The following is a 21,684-nucleotide window of genomic DNA, read 5'->3' on the forward strand; positions in this document are numbered from 1 at the left end:
GTGCAGTACTGGGGCTGGGTAGAGGATCCTTTAATGTTCCTGGGGGCTACCTGCTGGGCACTGTAGCTCTGAACCCACAATGCAATCCGCAGCAAGTCTTCCCTGGCACATCAGGTTCTGTGCTGGCTGCAGCTGCCCTGCTTGTCCTCCCGCATTCTGTGCTGATTCTCGTTTCTCACGATTTGAATCTGCCTTCCCACACACGTTAGCCATAAACAGTTTCAAGAATGTTAAAGAAGTTAGGCTGGTTTTTATTCCTGATACTCTCTCCTTTCCTTCCAATACATAGAATACTTCAGTAAGTGTTCTTGTCTTGCCTCCACTTTTCTAATTACTGCACTATCAGTTAAACACCATAATCCCTGCTATACTTCCTCTCGATTCCAGTATCAGAATCTTGGCCAGTATCTTAAAATTCACAGGAAGCAAGGAAAACTGGTCTCTAATTTAAATATCCTGGACCTTCTGTGGATAGCAAATAATCACAGAGTTATCATGATTTGGTTTGGTTCAGTGGGTGTAAAAGCATATTTAGATAAAATTAGGATAGAACCAAATTTCCCCCAGTCCTTCAAACTGAATCCATGCAAAGGCTTACTCTGGTTTATAATCTCCCTGGTTTAGCACCAAGCTTACCCAAGGGATCCTCTAACAGAGATGGTTTACAACTCCAGTCCTGCCAGGAGTGTGACTTTGTAGCTTAGTGTCCTTACAGGGTCTGTTTCTTCTCTAACCAGATGCATTTTTTTTCATCCATAGAACTAGAAGCCCCTATCAGTTGTGCTAAGCAACATGGTGTTTAGTTGGCATGCTCTCTGTTAGCCTGGAAAATGTGAATTTCTCCCCAGAAGCAAAATCTTGGATGAATTGTTTCCCAGTTTTTCTCTCCACTTTGAAATCTACTTCAAAGTTCTTATTTGGCTAAAGGGTTATTTCCCTTCCCTTGAGGGCTATAGAATTTGCCTCTGCTGTGGTCCTGGGACACAGGTTTTCCTGCTACTCTGTCATTTTTGTCTACATTACACATGAATATAATCATTCTCATTCTCAAATATTGAACTAAACCTTTAGGAAATTGCAAAGGCCTGTTGTTCCTCTATGTTCAATTAAAAAAAAATAGTCTTCTTACCTACTTGCTCCATAATTATAATTTTAAGGATTGATGAACAGATAATAAATGGCTAATTGATGTTAAAGTCTCTAAGAATAGGAAACATTGTTAAGTTAATTCAAGATTTGGATAGCATCATTAAATTGAGCTTCATACACTTTATTCTGAAAGCTTGAATATTTACTAGAGACAAATTAGATTATACATGATAGCCCAAAACTCAGTGATTCCTTTCTCCATACAACTTACAAATGTTTAAGTAAATTTAATATATTATATAGGGCCAATGTGTAAAGTAAGGAGGAAGGCTGTATTTTGTGATCATTCCATAAATAAGTCAAGTTGAGCTCTATAGAGAATAGGTATATATGGCGTGTGTGTGTGTGTGTACAAGTATTATGAGACAACATCTTCAGAGGCCTATCAATGTTCATCATGGTTGCCTAAGATAAGTTCACATTTTTCCTGCATTACCTCATGAAATTGTCTGGTAACTGTTCAGTACTATTTCTTTCCAGTCTGTGATGCTTATAGACAAAAAAGAAATCCGCGCTTATGAATCCATTCCTATAGTTATCTTTCAACAATAACTTAAAGGGCAGCCAAGCTGCCTCTCTGTTCTCATCTACAGAAAATAGACTTCAGTCTTCCACTCAGCCGAGCCAAGAAGCCTTGAGTCTTGCTTTTAAAATCAAGACTTTGAAGTAATGATAATAGCTAACATTTACAGAACATCTACTATGTGCCAGACCTTGGAAGATACTTTACATGTCCTTTTACTGTATTTTATTTAAAAGAAACACAACCTTTATATGATTTCATAAACTTCTAAAGGAATACTTGTACCACAAATTCATTATAGCAATTATATGGAATTCTATAAAGAAAACACAACTCGTGATTTCTCCCAACATTTTGCTCTAATCTCATCCTGCTGGTCAGAGCGTGCGCTCTTCTCTTTTTCCCAGAGCTCAGGCTCAATTGATATTTCCAGTCCTCCAAGTATCTCTGCAAGGGTGAGGAACTTATCTCCATTTTCTAAGTAGGAAAAATAATGGCAATGATGTGAATTGAGCATTAACACAGAAGTCTTTAGTCAACCACAATGCTTTTGTTGGGATAAAGCAACGCAGATAATTAAGAATTTCAAAGGAAAAGGAATTCAAAAGAAAGTTATGTTCATAACTATGAGAAAGCAAAGGTTCCTTTCTTATTGCCAGTCTTCTTAGTCATAGCACTGCCATCTTCCTTGGTACTCCTAAAACAGTTCAGAGAAGTGGTGTCATTCCATCTCTTCATGTAGGGGTGCCTACACCCCCCCCCAAGTGTACCTATTGGTCAATACCTGTTGGCAAAGCTTTGTGGCTCATCATCTCAGGAAAGGGTGAGGAGGGTTGATAGAGAAGTCTTTTTTTCTATGTTTTTTTCCTGTCAGTCATAGGACTTGAACTCTGGGCCTGGGCGCTGTCCCTGAGCACTTCAGCTCAAAGCTACTGCCCTACCCCTGGAGCCACAGCGCCTCTTCGGGTTTTCTAGTGGTTACTGGAGATAAGAGTCTCACCGTCTTTAGTGCCCTAGCTGGCTTTGAACCACAATCCTCAAATCTCAGCCTCAGGAGTAGTTCGGATTACAGGACTGAACCATTGCACCTGGCTCAAAGTATTTTTTCCTACTTGTAGATTATTTAAATCAATCTGTGCTGGATCCAGTAGCTCATTCCTATGGTTCTAGCTACTCAGGAGGCTGAGAACTAGGATCATGGTTCAAAGCCAACCTATGAAGGAAAGTCTATAGACTCTTCTCTACAGCTAACCACCAAAAAGCCAAAGGTGGAGCCATGTAGTTCAGTAGCAGCCTTAAGCAAAAAAGCTAATGGATAGTGCCCAGACCTTGTGTTTAAGCCCTAGTGCAAAGGGGGGGGGGAATCAATCTTTAATTCTAGGTAGAACAGTTGTACAATAACTTATATCTGGGTATCTTTTTATTCATAATCATACACCATTAAAAATAACCTATAATGATGAGTTAATAAAATAGCTAAGCTAAAAGAAATGTACAAATGTGATTTTAAATTAGACTTCTCTTCTTTTGCTTATGTTGTTTTTAAGATCCAGCATGTATTTATCACACACAAACAAAATGTTATTTTGCTTACATTTTAAAGGAATGTTTTTCTTTTCTCAAATTTATGAAACAAATTTAAGACCTTACTTGAGTAATGAAAAAATATATGCTATCTTCTGTAGTCTGAAGAGCTAGTATATTTTCCTACCTAAGTATAGCAAGTCGGACGTGGTTTTAACAAAGCAGTGTTTTTCTGATGGTCTGTATTTGGACAGGTGATCCCTGTGTATAGGCCACATCCGGTTTCCTCTCCAGCCATGTGTGTATGATTCCTCCTTTGACTTGAAAGTGCGAGGGAATTCGCCTTGTATAGGAGGCAGGTGAAGGAACACATGTGGAGCATGCAGTCCTTTGACATGCTGTGCTTAGAGCTCTTACTTTGGCCCTAATGATGAAGGAAATCCAGACACATCCTATGCCTTGCAGTATTGGCCACTCTCAGAGAGCTGTTTGCCCAGGGAACAAAGCCTGCTGCCTAAAACCTGTCTGTGATCTCACAAGCAATCAGAGCCAGCTATGTGGTCAGTAGTTAGATGGAAGAACTCCAGAAAAAATAGCTCCAGCTGCCATAAGCCATCTCAGTTATTCGTCCTTCGTTCTGTCGGAGTAAGGAATCAATGCCCCAGACTGATGCCTGAGAGAACAGTTTAGATGAATTTTTTAGATAAGACCCTCTCTCCACCTCCCCTCTATCTCTCTGTCTCCTCTTCCCTTTCTTCTCTCCCTCCCCTTCTCCAATCTTCTTTGCTTCCTTCTTCCCTCCCTCTCTTCCTTTCTTTGAATCTTTTTACTCTTTAATATATTTTATTATGCATGTATTAGATTACCACATTATGGGATAGGTAGGTAGATAGATAGATAGATAGATAGATAGATAGATAGATAGATAGATAGATAGATAGATAGATAGATAGATAGATAAACATAGATGCTAGAAAATACTGTAGGATGGGAGATATACATGACTAGCACTATCATTTCATATAGTTACTTTTGTGTCACAATAGCTGCTAAAATCTTATTTAACAAACACCCTAAAACACCACAGTCTTTCTAGCTGTAGTGCTCATGTTGGGCATTACATTTCTCTTTCATCCTGTATGTATTTTTTGTATTCTTTGACCTGTATCTCTCCATTTCCTCCCCTCATCCTCCTGCCGCAGTAACCATGGTTTTCCTGTGTATATTTGGCTTTTATTTTTCATGCACGAGGATTTGAACTCAGACCCTTTGACCTTCAGACCATTTTGCTTTCACTACTTTGCAAATAAGGTCTCATGTTTTTTCCTCCCCGGCCAGCCTGAACCATCCTTCCCATGCATCTTGGGTGACAATTAAATGCCACTACACCAGCTTTCTTCTGGTTGAGATGGGAGAGGGGTGCCCCACAAACTTTTCACCTGGGCCAGCCTCAAACCCTGATTCTTCTGATCTTATAGCACTTGACTAGATAGGATTACAGCTGTCAGCTACTGCGCCTGGAAGGATCTTCTTTTTTAATTCGACACGTCCTTTTTTCTAAACAGAAATTTGACTCCATGTTTATAACAATGTGGAATGTTCCCCTTGATAGACACAAAAATTATCAGCATATCTCTACAAATATAAGCTAAAGAAAAAATAGTTGTTAAGATTTCATAATATGACCAATCGTCCAGAAACAAGGACATACTAACTCCACTAGCACAACAATGTTCATTGCAGCACTATTTACCATAGCAAAGATATGGAACCAACCCAGATGCCCCTCAGTTGATGGGTGGATCAACAAGATGTGGTATTTATACACAATGGAATTCTATGCTGCTGTCAGAAAGAATGACATTGCCCCATTTGTTAGGAAATGGAAAGACTTAGAAAAGATCATATGAAGTGAAGTAAGCCAGACTCAAAGGAACATAGGCTCAATGGTTTCTCTCATTTGTCATAATCAGTAGAAACCTTGGGCTCTCCTAGCAGAGATTTACAATAGAACAATACCTAGATACTTAAGGCCATGTAGTATGATGCTAAATGAAACATCCTCCATGATATAGAAAAAAAAGCCATATAATAAGTGATTGTTGTCCTTAATGTGCTATGCTATTTCTCATTTCTTTTGTTGTCCCTTGGTTATCTCATATTGTTACAGTATTTCACCTTGTTATCTGATATATTATATATATATATGCTTATTTGGTTATTTGAAATCAGATAAGGAAGAGGGGAAAACAAGATGAGGGGCGGAGGTGGGGGGAGGGAAGTGGGGACCAAGACATGAGAAAGGGTATCAATGTTTGTGAAGTAATGCACCTTGTATCTGGTGAATATAATGTAACCCTTCTATTAATCACAATAAAAATATATGAAAAAAGAAAAAAAGATTTCATAATATGAGCAATGCATTGTGCACTTTAGCACAGCATGTGCTGCCTAGAAGCCATCCCATATAGGGGTAATTGAAGTTTGATGTTTGCAGCATTAGCATTTGGCAATGAGCAAAATCAAAGTTAAGGACGGTGTTAAATTATTTTGGTTATTTCAAGTGGAAAACTTTCTGATAGCTACCAAGAAACTGAGAATTTCTAGAAAGCAATGTTGATAGTATGATTATCCCCAGGAACTAGACCCTAAACTCTGGCTCTTCTATACTTGCAGTTCTTTGCAGTCAGGGGAAGCGCACATGGAAAGTTAGAATGCAATTCAGTCCACAAGCGGTAACCAAGTATGAAATTGAAGTAATTCTAAATAGCACAAGGAAACTGAACTGAGAGATGTGGCTGGCTAGCTTAGATAGTATTGGAATCATTTGGCTAAAGATGCTAATCAGCCACCATTTTGTTTTGAAATGGAAGCCTAGCAATCAAATAAGTTTAGTAAAATTCCTTGTGTTTATAGAGATCTAGTCAAAATGATTCTATGATTTTCCTATTTCAGCATCCTAGTGGAAGTTATGTTTTGCCTCTCTAATTGAATATTTGCTTACATGTGTGTAATATAACATCCCTGAATGGAGAAAAGAAAATACACTATCATGTTTCTAATTTTTGTAGGCATTAGACGTCCTATTTTTCTTTGTCTTATCCAAAGGCCCTCACTTTCCAGAATAGATCTACACTATTATCTCTGTTACTTTATCAAAAGAGTGAGAAAAGGTCCAAAAATCTTATCACCAATGTATAATAAAAAGATGAAAGCAGAGGCTGGGAGTCTACAGGCCTTGGGGTAACTACCATTCACTTTGTAATCTTGGCTGAGTAACTTTACCTCTGAGCCTTGGTGTCCTCATTTATGGAATGAAGATAATGATAATATCTATCTCCTACAATACGCAGGAAGTCCCCATCTAAGATTAACAAGCAGTCTTAGCCATCTATTCCAGATATCTGGTAACATGGATGAAAGTCTTTCCCAGGCTTGAAAGCTGTGTGATGGGGCCAAACCTGGATGCTTTTCATTTCCTCTGGTCCCATGTAGTTTGCTAAGAGCCATGTGGAATGTTCTTATCAAGGATGCTCACTTTGAAGGAGGACACAAATTTACAGGTCATAGAGAGAAGAGCCAGAGGAGAAAAGTCCCTGGGGCAAGACACTATACCTGAAAGAAGACTTCTAGCAGCCTGTGAGTTGGATTTGGTTGAGTCTCAGAGGAAGCAAACTTAATATCTCGCATTCTGCAGCATTTTGGTAGATTTCAGGGATCCAGGATTCTGGGGGGTAAAAAGGCAAGGGACAGCCAGAAGGAAGGAGAAGGAATACACAGTAAGAATGTCTTGTCTCTTCCCTCTCCACACCCCCAGTCAGCTCTACCTTTGACTTGCCAATGCCTTCAACTAACAAAGGAATTACATCTGTTCTTTTATTATTTTAACTATCAATGTGATGACTGGCACAATTGTTATTATTATTTATAGATAAATACAGGAGATGGACCTACAGTGAACTAAGTTCATTGACTTATCATTTCAATGCAGTGAACTAAGTTCATCAACTTCCTTATCATTTCAATGCTATGAGAATGTTTAATATGATCCTTGTTTGCAAAATAAATGAAAATACGTTAGAGAGGATAAATAAAAATACTGTCGGTGGGCAGACAACTTGCATTCAGTTCCCACAAGACATGAGTTTAAATTCCATGAGTTACAATTTCTGCTATCTACCTAGCACCCATGCCAAGGAAAATCAGAAAATACAGTCATTAAATTCTATTTGAAGGGTGGAAGAATGCAGTCACAGTGTGCTCCATGTGCATATGTGACAAGGGAGCCAGGGAACTGGAGGGGATGGGAGTAGATGAGAAGGGGAAGTAAGAGGAGGTTGGGGTGACATGGATCAAGATGTATTGTACTCGTTGATTAACATGTTAATTTGAAGCGTCTTTGTCCAACTACTTCAAAAACTCTTAAAATTGTGGTAGAGCTCTAGCCTAGAGCCAGAAAGACCTCAGAGACAGCACCGAGGCCCTGAGTTGAAGCCTCATGACAGACACAACAAGTTTTTAAAATTAAAAAAATATATATTAAGCTCCATTTGACTATTTGCCACCTCTAAGATCTCCTTTCAAGATGGGGAGAAAAACGCAATCCAATTGATTATGATTTTAAATTAGTAGACTCACATTTAAACCCATCTTTCCAGGGAAGTTATTCATTGCACTTTCAGAGTGTCATTGGCTTCCTCCATGCTGTACACCTTTGAATGCTCCAGGTCCCCCTGCTGTTTGGGGGACCTTAGGTGAGAGAAGGCACAGGGGAAGCTGAGATTTTATTCAGGGAACACCTGCATTCGTCAATCTGGGTCTGGAAAACTTTACTTCTGCTTCCCCCATTCTCCCATCCCCAAGGAAGTATCTCATCTTTTTCTGTCTCTAGGCTGCCTTCTTCAGAATAACAAAGCAAATCTACCCATGCAGACTTCTCAGTATTAACAGAGCCATGTTAAACTTGTCCTCATCGCTCTTGCAAATTAAAATCTAATAATTGGATTGTTAGCATACCAAACTGCAAGCAAACACTCAAAAAAGATGAGATGCAGAAGAGTGAAATTTATCATGGCAAGATTATTTTTTGTTTTCCTCTATGAGATGACACATTCATTCGCACATGGTATTTTCACATTACAAAGAAAAGTTTTCTTAAGATTAATGTAATTTATTGCAATTAATTCTCACATAAAAAGATGACAAAGTATAAAAATGTAGTTAGTTGAAGTTTTCTTTTAACAGTTGTCAGTGAAAATGATAAAATTTACAGCATGAATAACCACATTTAAATGCATTATCTTAATTACATAACTTTAAATACAGGTTGAATGAAAAGCCGTGATTGGATTTGCTCTTTTCAGTTCTGCTGATGTAGGCTTATTGCACATAATAATAAAAAACCTCTAGTCTGAAAGCACATCATACTGTTGTGACCACAACATCAACCTATTTTAATAAAATTCCAAGATATCCCTTGTACAGTGTCTTTAAAAAGGAAACAATCACTCATATTTCTTCTTTTTGCCAGTCCTGGGGCTTGAACTCAGGACCTAAGCACTATCCTTGAGCTTTTCTCAAGGCTAGAGCTCTACCACTTGAGCCACAGCACCATTTCCAGCAAACTCTTGGCATCACTCATAAATTTTTTTGCCAGTCCTGGGCTTGAGGTTAGGGTCTGAGCATTGTCCTTGGACTTTCTTAAGGATAGAGCTCTACCACTTGAGCCTCAGCACCAATTTCAGCTTTTTCTATGTATGTAGTACTGAGGAATCGAACCTAGCTCTTCATGGATGCTAGGCAAGCACTCTCCCACTAGGCCAAACTCCCAGCCCTCACTCATATTTTTTTAAGAAAAAAAAATGTATGCATGGTTGATATGAATTATAAACCTCCCAGCAAACTGCTATGAGCTCTCAACAAGATCAAAGGCAAACTAGATTCCAGCAGTCACAATATTCCAACCTTAGGGAATTAATCAGACAACTAGAATAGGATAAATTAAAGGTAATATTATCTCCTAACCCCATTGATCCATAATTTATCTCAGCAGGTGATACTCACACCAATTGCTCAACTTACTGAGATATGAATATTCAACACTTTCCATGGCCAATTCCCAGCCTACCAGCAATTTAAATTTTTGAGTCAATGGAATGAGACTTACGTTAGGATTCACTTTAGCTATATATATGGAGGTAAATATGCTACATTCAAGAACCAAATATAAATTCCTTTCAGATGATACATATTGATGGATTACTAATTTATCTATATAGTTAGCCCCTCCATTAGAGCAGATAATCCAAGCTGGATACAATTACTTACACACTGAAAGTGATGATTGCTACACAGCATTAGTTCACTAACTCCACCAACGATGTTCTTTTTTTTTGCCAAAAAAAGTTTGCTATAAAGCCTGTTGTTATGCATGAAAACTTTTTTGGGGTGTGTGGAGTTTTCTAATTTTAAAAAGTACAGACCCACAAGGCACAATCGTTCCTGTTTGAGAAAATTGTTCCCACTAATTTTGGCTTGAAGGGAAACTAACATGTCACTGCTTTCCACAAGCCCAAAGATGATTCTTTCTTGCTTTGCTGCTCTCTCCTATAGCACCCATCCACTTGGAGTTTTACAAAAGAAATCATTAAGAAGGATGGCCTAGGACTCGGAGGCCTCTACAAAGGACTTACAGCAACGTTGGGACGTCATGGAGTTTTCAACATGGCTTACTTTGGCTTCTATCACAATGTCAAAAGCATTGTTCCTGTCAATGAGGTAAGTATATAATAGATCAAAATCCTGGAGTAGGGAAGAGATCTCTCAATAATTTGTAGAATAGTGATGTCTGATCACTTCAGAATATTGACAGCTGTTACCTAATTCCACCATCACTTCAAGCCTTACAGAGTGAACGTCATGATCTATCCCTCTTTTGAATTGCACACAGAGACATAGGAAAGTCCAGTATAGTAGTGAGGATCCACTGTAAATAGTAAAGCAGAGGCTTGAACCCATATCTGAAGCAAAAGTTTATCTGCTTTACCACTGTCAGTTACATAAGAATACTATCCAGTTAGCATGAATAAGAATTTCTAGAAACTGTGTTATTTTTATCTCAGTCACATTTTTCAACAAAGATGAAATTTTCATATTGAGCTCATGGAGGAAAAGGTCAGCAAGTTTTACATAAGCAATAATATTAAAAATTCATATGGCTTAATCTAAGTATTGCAATTGCTCTTCTAAAATCATTTGCCTTGATGCAATTTAATGATACCAGCTATTAACATTATTTTATGATAACTTACAGATGCTAAATATCTTCAAACATCTACAGAACAAAAGTAGCCCAGGATGTATTTTTAATCTATAAGATTATAGAATTTCTCCCACTGTAAAACACACACTCATGATGTTAATTCTGCTTTTTAGAGTCTAAGAGAAATAATTCATATAATACAGAGTGTGCTGGCTCACATCTATAATCCTAGCTACTCAAGAGGCTGAGATCTGAGGATCGTGGCTCAAAGCAAGCCCAGGCACTAAAGTCCTTGAGACGCTTATCTCCAATTAACCACCAGGAGACTGCAAGTGGCTCTGTGGCTGAAGATGTAGGGAGGTAGCCTTGAGCTAAAGGTCTCAGGGACAATGCCCAAGCCCAGAGTTAAAGTCCCACAACTGACAAAAAAAAAAGAAAGAAAGAACTTGTATATAACATGAGAGAGAAATTTATTCTTTCTTTGTGAAGTTACTAAAAGACCTGAGACAGATAGAAATTACACACAATAAAGAAGATTGCATCAATCACTTACACAAATATTTATATGTTGTTACCTGTGTGTGTGAATGTATTTTAACATGTATAGTAGCCGGGAGTTTGGCCTAGTGGTGGAGTGCTTGCCTAGCGTGCATGAAGACCTAGGCTCGATTCCTTGGTACCACATAGAAAAAACTGGAAGTAGTACCATGACTCAAGTGGTAGAGTGATAGCCTTGAAAAAGTCCAAAGACAATGCCCATGCCTGAGTTCATGCCCCAGGACTGGCCAAAAAATTAACATGTAAATTATTGCAGTAAAATGTTTTTATTATATTTGAAACTCAAAAAAGATCAATTGATGTACATATGGTCACAAATGGAAGAATTCTCTTAAAAGTCCACATGTACATAAATTTTAATTACTAAGGTTATATTTATCCTTGTTAGTATACCATAGTGTTTTATTTCAGATTTTATTAAGCCTCGCATCCATACACCAGGCAATCTGTAAGGCCCTAAAAGAGTTCTGAGATGACAGGATCTCAAGGGACCTCTCAAGAGGTCTCAGGAAAAGGGACGTGAATGAACACAATAACAATGGAGTATTGTGTTTAGATAAGCATCATATTGAGAGGTTTACATATTCTCCAATTTGGTCCCCTCAAATTTTTTCTCTCTTTCATTAGTATTAATTTTACAAAAAGGTTTTACTGTGATATTTCCACATATGCATAGAATGCACCTTGATCAAATCCCCCATTACTCTTTATTCTTCTTCCCCTGCTTTTAAAATAATTATAATGGCTGGTTGCAGTGGCTCATGCTTGTAATCCTATCTATCTGCTCAGGAGGCTGAGAGCTGAGGATCAAGGTTCAAAGCCAGCCTGGGCACAAAAGGACCTGAGACACTTAACCTCTAGAAAACAGGAAGTGGGGCTGTGGCTCAAGGACAGGGCCTTTAGCTGCAGAGCTCAGGGACAATGCCCAGGCCCAGGAGTAGGGCAGTAGCTTTGAGCTGAAGAGCTCAGGGATAGCACCCAGGCTGAGATCAAGCCCCATGACGTACAAAACAAATTAATTAAAGTAAATAATTATAATGTGTTACATTATTCTATTTTTATGCATGTGTGTAAAATGCTTAAATTATAGTCAGTGTTCCTTCACCCATTTCTTCCACCCTCCCCCCACAAAAATGTTCCCTAGCTTTACAGTAGAGTTATTCATTCCTTTTTTAGGTCTAGATTCCACATATGAGACATAATGTGAAGTTTGCCTCAGTCTGGCTTATTTCTTTTAACATGATGATTTCCAGTTCCACTCATTTTCCAACAAATGACCTAATTCATGGCTACATAATGTTACATTCTATAGATATATCACATTTCCTTTACCATCATTCATCAGTTGATGGACACATAAATTGATCCCACAGTTTGGCTACCATAAATAGGGCTGTGATAAATATGGTTGCGATATCCCAGATATCTCTATTATATGTAGACTTACCCATTGGGTTTTTAATGAGGAATAAATCTAGAAGAAATGGATACATTTGTAGACATGTATGTCTAAACCAGAAATGAACAAAAGGATATAGACAACCAAAACAGATGTATAATGAGCCATGAGGCTGAACAATAATAATCTCCCAACCAAAGCTCAGGACTAATCAGATTCACAGCAGAATTCCACCATGCCTTTAAAGAAGAACTAATACTAATGTTTTTCAAACTAAGATACAAATTAGAAATGGAAGGAATGCCACTGAACCAATTCTAATTTGTATCTTAGGTATTACCCTGATTCCAAAACTATAGAACCAAAACATACACAAAAGAAAACCATAATGTCTTTGGTGAGCACAGAGAAAAATTTCTTAATAAAATGCTTGCAAATTGAATTCTACAACACATTCTAAAGATAATATACCAGCCAGGCACCAGGTGTTCACATCTGTAATCTTAACTGCTCAGGAAGCTGAGACCTAGAAGATCTGAGTCCAAAGCAGAATTGCCATTGAGACTCTATCTCCAAGTAATCAGCAAAATTTGAACTGGAGGCGTGGCATAAGTGGTAGAGTGCCACCCAATCAAGAAAGCCATATGAAACGTGAGGCCCTGGATTTAGGACATACACACATTCACACAAACACATACACACACACACACACACACACACACACACACACACACATACACACATTATATACTATAACCAATTTTGTTTCATTGCAGAGATACAGAAACTGTTCAACATATATGCATAAACTTAATATAGCATACAAATAGAATCTGGGAAAAATTTGCATGTTAATCTCAATACATGCAGATAAAATCTGACAAAATTTAAAATCTCTTTATGATAAAATCAATGAAGAAACTAGAAATAAAATGAATTTTAACATTATAAAGGCTACATTTAGCAAATCTAAAGCCCATGTTGCACTAAGTGGAAACAAACCAAAATTTCCTCAAAAATAAGGAATGAAACACAGTGTCTACTCTCTACTTAGTACAATGCTTGACTTCTTCTTTTTTTTTTTTTTTTGCCAGTCCTGGGCTTGAGTGCCTGAGCACTGTCCTTGGACTTTCTCAAGGCTAGAGCTCTACCACTTGAGCCTCAGCACCACTTCTGGCTTTTTTCTATGTATGTGGTACCGAGGAATCGAACCCGGGTCTTCATGCATGCTAGGCAAGCACTTTAACCACTAGGCCAAACTCCCGGCCCAATGCTTGACTTCTTATCCAGATAAGTGATGCAAGAGAAAGAAATAAAAGGGATATAAATAAGAAGTTGAATTATCTAGTTTGCAAGTGATATGATCCTGTCCATTCAAAAACCTTAAGACTTCACCAAAAAGTCTTTTAGATCTAATAAACACCTTCAACAAAGTAACAGGATATACAATCAACACACACACACACACACACACACACACACACACACACACACAGTAGATGTTCAATATACTAATAATGAGTGTATTGAGAACAAAATCAGGAAAATAATCTACTCATAAGAGCCTCAAAAATAAATAAAATACATAGGAAAAAAGCTAGGCAAAAAGTTGAAGGACACTTTACCGTGAAAGCAATAAAAGACTGAAGAAAGAAACTGAAGAAGACAACATAAAATGGAAACCTCCCATCTTCTTAGGTTGGCTGAATTAATATTGCTAAAATGACCTTATTACCAAAAGTAATCTACAAATTCAATGCAATTTTCACCAAAATTCCAGTGCCATTCTTCACAGAAATAGAAAATCAAAGGTTTCTGAATAGCCAAAACAATCTTCATAAAAAAGAAATGCTGAATGAAGGTATCCAAATATCTGACTTCAAATTATACTACCATGGTAGCAACAATTAACCGTGACAAGAAAGGTAATGAAACAAAACAAATAGAATAGGATAGTGGAGCCAGAACTAAGCCCAGGCTACTGCCTTGTGATTCTCAACCAAGGGGCTTAGACCATCTCAATCCAGTCTAAATGGCAGTCATCAAGAAAATAAATGACAAATGCTGGTGAGGGTGCAGTGGGGAAAAGGAACTCTATACATTGTTGCTGGGAATGTAAATTAGTGCATCCTGTATGGAAATCAGTATGGAGGCTCTTCAAAAACCTAAAAATGGATCTGCCATATAACTGCTATACCACTCCTGAGCACATATACCAAAGAAATCAGCCAATGTCATCAAATAATAGAGATGTCTGCACACCCATGTTCCTATAAGTATCATTCACAAATCAAGTTATGACATCACTGTAGGTATTCATCAACTCAAGTAGATTTTAAAAATGTTGCATGTGTGTGTGTGTGTGTGTGTGTGTGTGTGTGTTTGTGTTTGTGTGGTGCAGTATTGTTCATAAAGTAGAAAGAAATCCTGTCATTCACAAGAAAACAGATGGAACTCGAGAGCACCATGTGAAGTGAAAAGAAAACAGACACAGGAACACAGGTATCACATGGTTTTTCACATGAGGAATCTAGATTTGAATAAAAAAATACATCCAAGCAAAAAATGAGAGTAAAAAAGAGACTAGTGGATTAGAGACATTAGCAGAAAGGAGAGGAGACAGGAAGGGATGATGGTAAATATGATCAAAGTATAACACAGACATATATGAAGATGTTGTAGTGAAACTCATTATTTTGTGATAAAAATAGTTTATATGAATTGAATGCAATAAATAAATAAAGAGAAAAAATAGTGTATATGTACAAGAAATATATATTCAAGAAACACAAGAAATGCAAATTTTATAAGAACAGGGATTGCTCTACTGGTTTTCTTTCACTCTTGTATCCTCAGTCTTTGACATAGCGTCTGGTACATAGTAGATCCTCAATAAATTACTATTCAATCAATTAGATCAAAGGTGAGGGAGAAATTATTTATTCCTTTCACTAGATAAAAGGTATATGGAAAGTCATTAATTTATTGGTAATAATTTATATCTGGAAGACAGCTTATTCCTGAAAAGCTTAGCATTAGTGTTAGCCTGACAGTAATCAAACAGAATTCCAGGAGGTAGAAAGGGCAGGCATTCAAGGTCATGTATAATATAATAAGGTCTTTACATTGAGAAATGAAACATTTGTTTTGGGAAGTGATTCTAGAAATAGGGACTTCCTCATTGTTCAAGGTAAGCTTCTACCTCAGCCAACTGCCAGAGCAGTAACCACAATCCTGGTAATGGCAGCAGTGTACAGGTTGAGCCCCTGCCCAGGGAAGCTTCCGGAGATATTTCAGGAAAGGTATGGAGCAAATTCTTTTTCCCATTTCATTAAATTCACTACCTTCCTGACTTTTTTTGTAGTACAGTTTAGTAAATGACAACTAGCATCTTACCAAATGAACTTTCTGCCAGCAAGTATTTCCCACATCTGAATTATACTAATGAATAAATATTTCATTTACTAACTAGGACTCTGAAGATTACTAAAGTGTCTTCCAAATATTTAAACAAAAGATGAGTTTTGTCCGCCTTTAAAAATGATCATTTTGAGAGCCGAGCACGGTGGCTCACGCCTGTAATCCTAGCTACTCAGGAGGCTGATATCTGAGGATCACAGTTCAAAGCCAGCCCAGGCAAGAAAGTCTGTGAGACTCTTATCTCCAGTTAACCACCAGAATAAAAACAGAAGTGGTGCTATGGCTCAAGGAGTAGGGTGTTAGCTTGGAGCTGAAGAGCTCAGGGACATCACCCAGGTCCAGAGTTCAAGTCCTATAACTGACAAAAAAAAAAGATCAGCTCTTTTTGAGACAAAATCCTGCAATAGGCCAGGTGCTAGTGGCTGGGGCCTATAATCCTAGCTACTCAAAATGCTGAGATCTGAGGATCTCTGTTCAAAGTCAGGCAGGAAAGTCCATGAGACATTTATTTACCAGAAAAAAAAAAAGTGGTAGGAAATGGTGCTGTGGCTCAAGTGGTAGAGCTCTAGCCTTGAGCACAAAGAGGCTCGGGGGCAGCATCCAAGTCCTGACTAGAAAAAAAAAGCTTTCTATATTCTTCAGCCTGACCTCAGACTGCCTTTAAACATGTATTCCTCCTGCCTATGCTTCTACCTCTGCCTCTGCCTCCTGGCTTAGAATTAACTTTATAAATTCTGTAGTAATTCTTATCAAGGTGAGAACAGGAGACTAGAACACCTCATTCTCTCACACTCCCAGCCAAAGTACCATCTAATAAGGAGGACATTGAAATACAGTTGTGGTTATTTTAAAAAGTGAAAGTTGGATAAAACCCACTGTAATTCTTTCTATGCTGTCATTTCACACTAGTGGAGAAAGCCAACTATCCTACATATTTGACTATTAACAGTTTTAAATCATAAACCTCCTTTGACAGTGGTGAAATGTGCCATATTGGCTCAGAATTTCATTTCTAAGCTTTAGTTTACAAGCTAAAAGAACTGATTGCTTCTCACTTAATGATCCGGGCAGCTGGGCCCCCTAGGTTGGAGGGTCAAGAAATTCTGTGTATAAAATTTGGGGTCAGAAGTCTGGACTGCACTCCAACATGCATGTACAGAGGTTTGAAACCTGTACTAGCAGGTTTCAAGGCCTATCTTGGGCAAACTGGAGTGCAATGCAGATCCTTCAAGGCAATGAAAGTAATAAACAAAGCAAGGAAAATCACACAGGATGTGAGAAGTGCCCTAGTACAAACCTAGCTGTTAAGAAAGGGTTTTGTGAGGTAACATTGGAGCTAAAGACTAAATGTATGAGTTCAGTTTTTGTAGCTGTAATAGATCCCCTCCCCTTTCCAGAGTAGATAATTTATCATGAGAAGAGGTTGCTTAACTCACAGTTCTAGAACCTGGAAAGTTCAGTATCTGACATTCATATCTAGTGAGGGTTTCATGCTGCAAAATAACATGCAGAAAAGAGAAGGGGGGTGAGAGTGGGCACTTTATAACAATTCATTTTCACAGTAACTAACACACTTTCTCAGAACTACATTCATTATTTGCAGAGTAGAGCGCCAGGGACTCAAACGCTTAAAGGTCCCAACAGCTTTCGGTACAATTAAATAGCAAAATAACTTTCTGGTGGAGAGGGGGAAAAAATCCAAACCATAACAAGTAGAAAGTCGACAAAAGATTTTAAGCAAATTACCTGATCACTGCGGTTGCAGTATGGAGGGTAGATTGGAAATTGCTTCAATATGCAATTGTAGGGGCTTGTACTAGGCACATAATGGCAACAAGAAGTTGACAGATTTGAGGACTGTGCAGAAGGAAGAATCTATAAGGTAAGTGTGCAGAAAACACAGAGGATAGGAATGGTGGTTGGTAGAGTTGATGAAAGTGTTTAGTAACAGGGAACACTGAAAGGGAATCAAGCTGCAGGGAGGATATTGTTGACTCTGCCTGGAAAGTATGAGTGGAAGTGCATTGCAGATACTGATTGGGTTGGATGTGTGTTCAGGAGCTTCTGAGAACAGACCTGAGCCAAGGCAGAAACTTAGAAGTCATCAGCTCACTTCTCCATGAGGAGAGAGCCCACCGCTAGGAGGGTCCTCAAGCCAATCCCTGTGCCACTCAGAGCTACCTGGCTTTTAATCTGTAAATTGAAAAGCCATAGTTGCTCTCTCTACTTGACATTAGTTGGAGAATTAAAACAAGTAATATATGAAGTCACTGATGAAGGTTAACGTGCCATTACAGTGTTAAGTGTGGTGGTGCCGAAGACGGCCAAGGAGGGAGAGAGGCTGGCAGAGAATGTAATGAGAATGGAGAACTGAATGAGCAAAGGTTTTTTTTGCCCTTGTTCTTTTTGCACTTAATTGAACACTGTGTTTTTCTCACCTAGAACAAAGTCATTTGTTTTATGTGTTCTGTAATTTAAGCCTGCTTTGAGACTGGGAAACCAGTATTCTTTAAATTTAAACCATAATAAATCAATTCTTTGTGAAGGGGAAGGTATGATAATCATTAAAACATGTTGCATAAGGTCTTCAAGTTGTTATAAACCGGGATGAGGGATGGTAGTCCTTAAAGGTGTTATTCCATCTTTGTGTAGGTTGGCTCTGACCACTCACTCTGGATGGTTTGTTTTCAGAGTTATTGTTTCAACTCTCTCACCCAGCAGCTGGGCAGTCTTCTGTTCCAGGGAAATTTAAGATTTCATCAACTTTGATTGGCATGGGATAACTCCATGTCAATTATGGAATTATATAGAATTATATATATGTGGAATTATATAGAATTATATATGTGGAATTATATAGAATTATGTATAAATATAATTCCACCTATATTATGACATTTATTGCCAGTCCTGGGATTTGAACTTGGGGCCTGGGCACTGTCCCTGACCTTCGCCACTTCGGGCTTTTTCTGTTTTTGTGATACTGAGGAATGGAACAGATAATAATCAGGAAATGTATATGTATGTGTGTGTGAGAGAGAGAGAGGCAACAGGAGAAATCACACCATGTGGGACTTTTCCACTTGATATGCCACTCTAAACTATTGGAAACTAATTGTAATATAGCAAATACATGTGAAAAAATTAGTAGAGCCTTATAAAAGAAGTGACTAGGTCACTTTGGCACTTTTTTTCACTTTCATATTTTGTATCCAGAGATAAGCAGGAAGTTGAAACCAGAAACCCAGGTAACCCAGATCAGATGTCCATACCCTGAGGTAGTTTGTTTATTTGTTTACCAGCAATCCAGATTGGTGATCTCTGGTTAGTACAGGTTTCAACTATTCGTTTTCTGACCTCTGTATCATTTTGCTATTAAAATTTCTTGATTTTGCTAGGTTCTGGTGGTTTGCAGCTATCATCCTAGCTACTTCAGAGGCTGGAACTTAAGGATGGCAGTTGAAAGTCAGTCCAGGCAGAAAAGTTTGTGACCTTGTTATCTCCAACTAATTTCTGAAACGCTGGAGATGGACCTGTAGTTCAAGTGGTAGAGCACTAGCCTTAAGCAAAAAAATTCAAGGACAGCACCCAGGCCCTGAGTTCAAGTCCTAGGAGTGGAACCATAAAAGGTGGGGGAGGGGATTACAAATAACTGTGTTTTTTAGCTAAGGAAACGAGGAAGCAATGTAAAGTTAAGCCTCAAAGTTATAGGCTTCTAGGACTATACAGCAAGGGATGGGAAAGAGCCATAGCCATGCACTTTGCACTGGAGCACATAATGTTCAAACTCTGCATTTTTATCTTTTTTGGCATACATTATGTCTTTAAAATGTCTACTAAATTTAAATAAGTGAAGAACTACTAGTGTCCACATAATGTAACCAGATTCTTCTTCTGCCTCATTCAGATCTGCCCTCTGGTCCTCCCTCTTCTCACCTCTATTCTATAATCCTTTGGAATTCAGAGCTATAAGACATGGCTCTGGAAGAAGTGAAGCATTCTCAATTTGAAAATGATACCCTGGATTCATTTTAGGAGCTAGCTGTTCCTGGTAAATGGCTACCATAAAGACTGATTTGGATATAAACTGATATTTATTCAACAAGGACATTCATTTATATCTTACCCAAAATTGAATGAAATGTCAGTAAAAAGAAAAATACCCTCTCTCCCCAGAATGAAGCCATCATTTTTCCAAACAAAGCTTGCTAGGAACAGATATTAGTAAACTTGAATACTGACATCATCTTTTTTACACATCCATAGGAAAAAAAGCCATTTTTTTATTCTTACTCTACACTGAGGGTATTCAGAACCTATTTGCAATGCAGACCCACAAATAAGAAACATAACATTAAAATGTTATATATCTTTTATAACTTTGTCTTCTAATTCTATATTCTAGTTCTATATCTTCGCTTATGTTTTCATAGATTAAAATAATAGAAATTGCTCTCTAAAAACTAATAGCCGCCAACAGAACTAAATTATCCTTTCATTTTGCATCCCAGCTAAGGATGTTTGCAGGTTATTGTGCCAAAAACAATAGAGTTTTTGTGCTGAATTTTGCTATAATATAAATTACATGTGTGGCTTATAAAAAATTTAGGAGAAAGCAATTTTTCATATGTTCCATCTTTCTTACTTAATAAACCATTTAGACCTGTCCCTATGGTCATTTTACTAGAGACAGCATTAAGCCAAGCAAATTTTCTTTTCTTCCAAGGTAATAGACATTGAGCTCACCTTTCAGAAATGCAGATGTTTTTCTTTTGCTTTTAAGTATTTTCTTTGCTTTGTAAATTCTGTAGAAAGTCTGAGGATCGTGCCAGATGCAATTCAGTTTATCAGAAGAAATGTGGAAATGCATTGGTCTCCTAATGGGGAGCTCTATCCTTCCTGAGACATGCACTAAGCTGAATGAAAAATGCACCTTTGGGTTCAATGGGGGAATTTAGACAGCAATGTTTGTATTTTGAAAAGAAGAATCTCAGTAGAATTAGATCGTAGTAGGGTTAAATTTATGACCATTTTCATTTCTGATTCTGTTACCTGATCATTAGTCTTACCAATCATCCAGGAATGAGAAGGGAGAGCATTAAGCTTTCATTGAGAACAGCTCTCATTTCCAGCAACCACTGGAAAACTACAAGAAGAAAACTACAAGAATATCTTTTCTGTTGGATGTAGATGGCTCACCCTTGTATTCTTAGCTAGTCAGGAGGTTGAGAACTAAGGACCTTAAGGAAAAGAACAGCACTTAGATCCTGAGTTCAAGCCCCCAGTACCAGCACATACACCCGTGAGTGTGTGTATGCGTGTATTTTCTCTAAAATTTCAGGATATGTGACAAGATTCTCTGACAAAATGAGTATCTTTCATTAGTGATTTGCAGGGTCTCTGAGGTGAATTTGTTGAGGACAAATGGAAGAGAAAACCGTTCAGGTACTTTCCTAAGTAAACCAGGTAGAATTTTCCAGGCAGGTATTCCTCAAATGGATGGAAATGGTACAAGTAGCTTAGGTTCTCTGTGGATCCATGCTAGTCGTGATTTCCAAAAGCAGGCATGGTGCCGCCCCTGTATACTGGACATTATCTTTATTGCCTTCGCGGAGTTTACAGTTTACTAGAGGAGACAAAAAGTCATTCGACATGAGCTGGTGGTTCTTTATCCTGACTAATAATGAGGCTGAGATTTGAGGATTTTGGTTCAAAGCTAGCCTGGCAAACAAATCCAAGAGACTCTTACCTAAAATTAATCAGCACAGAGCTGGAAGTAGAGATGTAGAGATGTGGCTCAAGCAGCAATAGCCATGAGCAAAACTAGCTACATGAGAACTCAAGGCCCTG

At 38.1% G+C, this 21,684-nt stretch overlaps 1 protein-coding gene across 2 annotated transcripts in view; it reads left to right on the forward strand.

The window, feature by feature from the left end:
• Slc25a21 (solute carrier family 25 member 21) overlaps positions 1 to 21,684 on the forward strand; it is a 478,529-nt gene that overhangs the window by 438,127 nt on the left and 18,718 nt on the right. For both annotated transcript variants that reach the window (XM_090345142.1, XM_090345143.1), the window contains exon 7: positions 9,809 to 9,973. In XM_090345142.1, coding sequence (XP_090201268.1) covers positions 9,809 to 9,973 — 165 coding nt within the window. The remainder of the gene's footprint in view (positions 1 to 9,808; positions 9,974 to 21,684) is intronic.

The sequence above is a fragment of the Megascapheus bottae genome, chromosome 14 (genome assembly GCF_031878675.1).
Source record: "Megascapheus bottae isolate mThoBot1 chromosome 14, mThoBot2.hap1, whole genome shotgun sequence".
NCBI classification, from domain to species: domain Eukaryota; kingdom Metazoa; phylum Chordata; class Mammalia; order Rodentia; family Geomyidae; genus Megascapheus; species Megascapheus bottae.